This window comes from Artemia franciscana, chromosome 2 (assembly GCF_032884065.1).
Source record: "Artemia franciscana chromosome 2, ASM3288406v1, whole genome shotgun sequence".
NCBI classification, from domain to species: Eukaryota; Metazoa; Arthropoda; class Branchiopoda; order Anostraca; family Artemiidae; genus Artemia; species Artemia franciscana.
Genome location: NC_088864.1, coordinates 27,983,340 through 27,987,595, shown reverse-complemented (window position 1 = coordinate 27,987,595; position 4,256 = coordinate 27,983,340). Strand labels below are relative to the sequence as shown.

General features: G+C 33.3%; 1 protein-coding gene across 1 annotated transcript; it reads left to right on the top strand.

Annotated features, from left to right (window-relative positions):
• The first annotated feature begins 872 nt into the window (after window positions 1-872).
• On the top strand, window positions 873-3,932 carry LOC136039587 (uncharacterized). The gene is made up of 3 exons (XM_065723447.1): window positions 873-1,008; window positions 2,111-2,326; window positions 3,663-3,932. The coding sequence occupies exons 1-3, from the start codon at window positions 991-993 to the stop codon at window positions 3,870-3,872; spliced, it is 444 nt and encodes a 147-aa protein (XP_065579519.1). The 5' UTR covers window positions 873-990; the 3' UTR covers window positions 3,873-3,932.
• The last annotated feature ends 324 nt before the right edge of the window (window positions 3,933-4,256 follow it).

Below are 4,256 nucleotides of genomic sequence, written 5' to 3'. Positions count from 1 at the left end.
TCTGACTATCATGTATGGATATATTTACAGCACCTTTCTTTTCCAAATCCATATAAGTGGTCCACCAAATAGAACATGACGTATTTAGTGGTCCGTGTGTGTCTAAAGCTTTAGGCGCGCAGCACTAAATTAAAGCGGTACACCAGTTCCTTAAATTGCTTTGTTTTGCCGTGTGGTTAGGGCGAGGTAACACAATAAACACAATAAAACGTACACAATAAAAAGTACACAATAAAGAAACCTTTATTGTGTCTAAATATTGTCACACTCAGCACATACGCAGCTGAGGTCGGCCCTCACTTCTCCACGCCAACCTTGCACAAACTGGTTATTTGCCAGCAAAAGAGGTGGGAAATATTTTTAAGAGGACATTAATGTGCTGGTGGATCGTTGAAATAGGTACTTCAATATAAACAGGATTCTATTGAATAAAGTATAGCTTAAGAAGTTGGCTTTTAAACGTTTTAATGAAAAAAAAGTTTCCTCTCAATGTTTCCTTCCTTTTTCTTTATTCCAAAAGTCAAGGTATTTTTACAACAGTCTCCACGGCGCCCCAAAAAGATTCAGAAAATTCGTTTCTTCAACTCTCATAAAGATCAAAATGAAAGAAAGAAAAGCACTACATAAATTGATAACAATGCAATACCTTGGTTCAAGTCTCCTGGCTGCTGATATACTTAGTCGTAACTTAGCAAGCAGTTGACGTTTTACTTCTTAAATTGTCAATGAACTTGAAATGAATACTGACCTTTACCAGTTACTAAGAAAGTGAACAACTGTTGAGCGAATTTGTGGGTCCTTTTACATTCGCTTAGACACCAATTAATTAGAGTAAAAAGAAGATATCTAGTCGTGCCGCGCCAAAAGCGACAGCTGACTGATGAATTACAAAAAAAAGCCTCAGAGCATATATTCCGAAGCAGTATGTCGTGGTGAAATCTGCTTTTATATAAATTGGTTCCTTCCTCTTCATTGTGAACAGTATCAACCATGAAGGCATTCATAGCAGTGAGTTCATTTACTTTCTTTTATGATAAAATGAAGTGACTTTTTTTTGTTGTTGCGGATCGCTAAGTATTTTTTTTTTCACGTTTGTTGAATTGTTTGCTAAAAAAAAAATTTCTGCGATTTATCCTGACTGTGAAAGTAAGACACATTAATTCGACAGCCGCGTAAGGCATTGCCATTCAGCATTTGCAACGGGAAAAATTGTCTTTAATTCAGTTTTTTCTTTTTCTTTATCTACCACTTTAGCATTTACGACTAATCCATACTTTTTTTCTTCGTTAGATTTTTTGGCCTTCTTTTAAATGTAAGTTATAATTCTAGAAGGTTGGTAACATATAACTTATTTGCCCAGTCCCGTAAGCAAAGTTCGTATATTGCTTGTAATTAAAGGCATATACACAAGTACATTTTACTAATTTCGGAAATTAGCTAGCGTAATTTGAGCCAATCAGATTTTTTCATAAATTTTTTAGCCAATCAGAAAATTTTATGAAAGTTCTGATTGGTTCAAATTAACCCAAGGAAAATCTTGGTATTTAGTAAAATTTCACATTAAGTCGTACTAAAAAAGTTTTAATTATGCAACTTTTGCAACCACATTCATTAACCATAGAATGACTAATTAACTATAGAAAAAACTAAGGCATACTATGTAGCTCCGATATTTTATTTTTCAAATCAACAAACTAACTTGGTATCTTTGATAGTTCTGTGTTTAAAAGGAAATATGAGATCTAAAACGTATATATATATATATATATATATATATATATATATATATATATATATATATATATATATATATATATATATATATATATATATATATATATATATATATATATATATATATATATATATATATATATATATACGAATATATGTATGTATGTATATGTGTGTTTAGGTTTATGAAAACGTAAATTTAAATCACTCCAATGAAAGAGTATGTGTTAAAAAGTGAAGAGTTTACAGTTTTGGAAAGTAACCTTTCTAAAACAGGTGGTCGCAGATTCTAGATGAAAAAGGATATGGGGTATTTAAAAACTGAGGTAACACATGCCAAGAATAAGTATATTTCAGCTGTTTATCCCCATTTCAGGTATTTGCAATTTGCGCAGTTGCTGGATTTTGTTCCGCTGATGACGATTACGGGCGAAACTACAAGCCTAGTTATAACGGTAAAACCCCAGAGGGATATTTTCAGTATGTGAATGTCCCAGGTGAGCATGAGTACGAATTCGGATATAACCGTGGAAATCCAAGCCATTATACTTCTCGGTTCGAGCAAGCTAAAGATTGGAGATTCCGTACCAGGGTAAGAAATATATATTTTACTTGGTCATTTTGATGATGACAAGAGTTAAGATTGACTATCCTTTCCTGATGGAACTGAACTACATTTAAAAAAAAATTATTAGACATAAAAGTTATTCTATTGGATAAAATAATTTTCGACGAGCCTCCCCCCGTTCTCCACAAATCGAAAAACCATTTGCAATTTATACATAGCATTTAATTGAAAAGGGGCTTCGATTTATCAGAAATTAAATAGACATGATGATTACTTTTAAAAAACTAATTTTTATTGAACTTTTACATCTTTAATTTAATATGTGCGCCATGTTTGTCCTAGTGCCTGGAATACTTTGCCACATAATATTGTACATGAAACATACCAGAGTAAGTTCCGAAGTTTGCTGAAAGACCATTGTATTAGGGTTTATGAGAAGGATGGGTGACGAGTTCCCTGGTTTCTTTATTTATTAAGTTAATCAAACTGTTTCATTCTTTTGGTTTGATGATAGGAGGTACCAAATGGTTTTTATTTGATTTTTTTTTTTGTAGTTTCTTGTTTTGTTTTTGGTGTTTAGCTAATTTATGTATAGGCCTAGTGGGATGATTATTTACCTAAACAAGCTTTGCTTCAGGTTTTGTTATGTTTTTTGTTGACGAATAAACCCTTTCTTTCTTAAAAAAAGATACTCGCGGGAACTTCGTTGACATATTTTCGATGACATCATCTCAATTTTTCATAGGGAGGGTGGGGGGCAAATAATTATTCCAGTAGAGGAAGATACAGACGAAAATCGGGTTTTATCTATTTTCTTTCATAAGTTTTGATTTTTATATCAGAGGGCCATTCCTCCCCTAAGAAATGACACCTCTGATGTTTTTCCCGATTAGATCATACGTGCAGGCTTAGAGCGGTTGGATACAGTTCTTTTCTTTGTTTATTAAAGGCTCATTTTCCATGATACATAGACTGTTATTTGAAAATTTATTTCTCTTCATTTACTCATAAGGTAACATTTCACGGTTCACTACTTTTAAAAAGTGGGGGGGATAAATCGTTCTCACAATTTGATAAAATAAAAAAGTAACCTTGTTATCCTGCTTTACACAAGGGCTTGGGTTTATTCTATCTTTTTCTAAATGCCAGATTACGGCTTTAAATTAATATTTAGCTGATATCAGTGAAACAGACTATTATTTCCATGAAACGGTTAATAATTTGTATTAGAAATTAGGCTATACCGAGGCAAATAAAATTTGAATAAATACAGCACTAATCAAATTAAAAACTCATCAAAAAATTTCCTTGAAGCCATAATGAGGCTCGTTTTTATCGACTTCAATTTGTTTACTTTCAGGCAAAGTGGGCTGACGCACATGGAGGCTACGGTGAGCATTACTGGGAATACAATCATGGACATCACCATGAACCAGCTTATCACGCACCATCTTATTCTGCCCCTGCTTACCCGGCTCCATCATACCAGGCCGGAGGTTATTCAGAGCCTGAGCCAGCCTATGCACCAGCCGCCAGTGAAGATGTCCCCGAATATGCAACGAGCAACTAACTTATTTATTTTTATAGTTTGGCTATGTTAATTATTTCTTCAATAAATTATTTTTTATAATGTTCTTCTCCAGTATTATCAAAATGTATAGAGAGCCACGAAGAAAGTCATGAACTATTTTCAGCATTTAAGATAAGTTTATAGAGCTGTTATATTCAGGTTTTGAAACTGTGTCTACCGAAAATTAGCATATAATAATCATAGCCCTTAATCATGGTTACACTAGTGATGGGACGATCAATGGGAATAGATTTAGAAGATTGACATGGAATCGATATCAGAATGGATTTTCCATTTTCCGTCTGTTGAATAGCAACGTCATATACATTATCCTTTATGCAAGTGAATGCTGAAAGCTGAATGTCCAGCTGGAAAAACGTATCC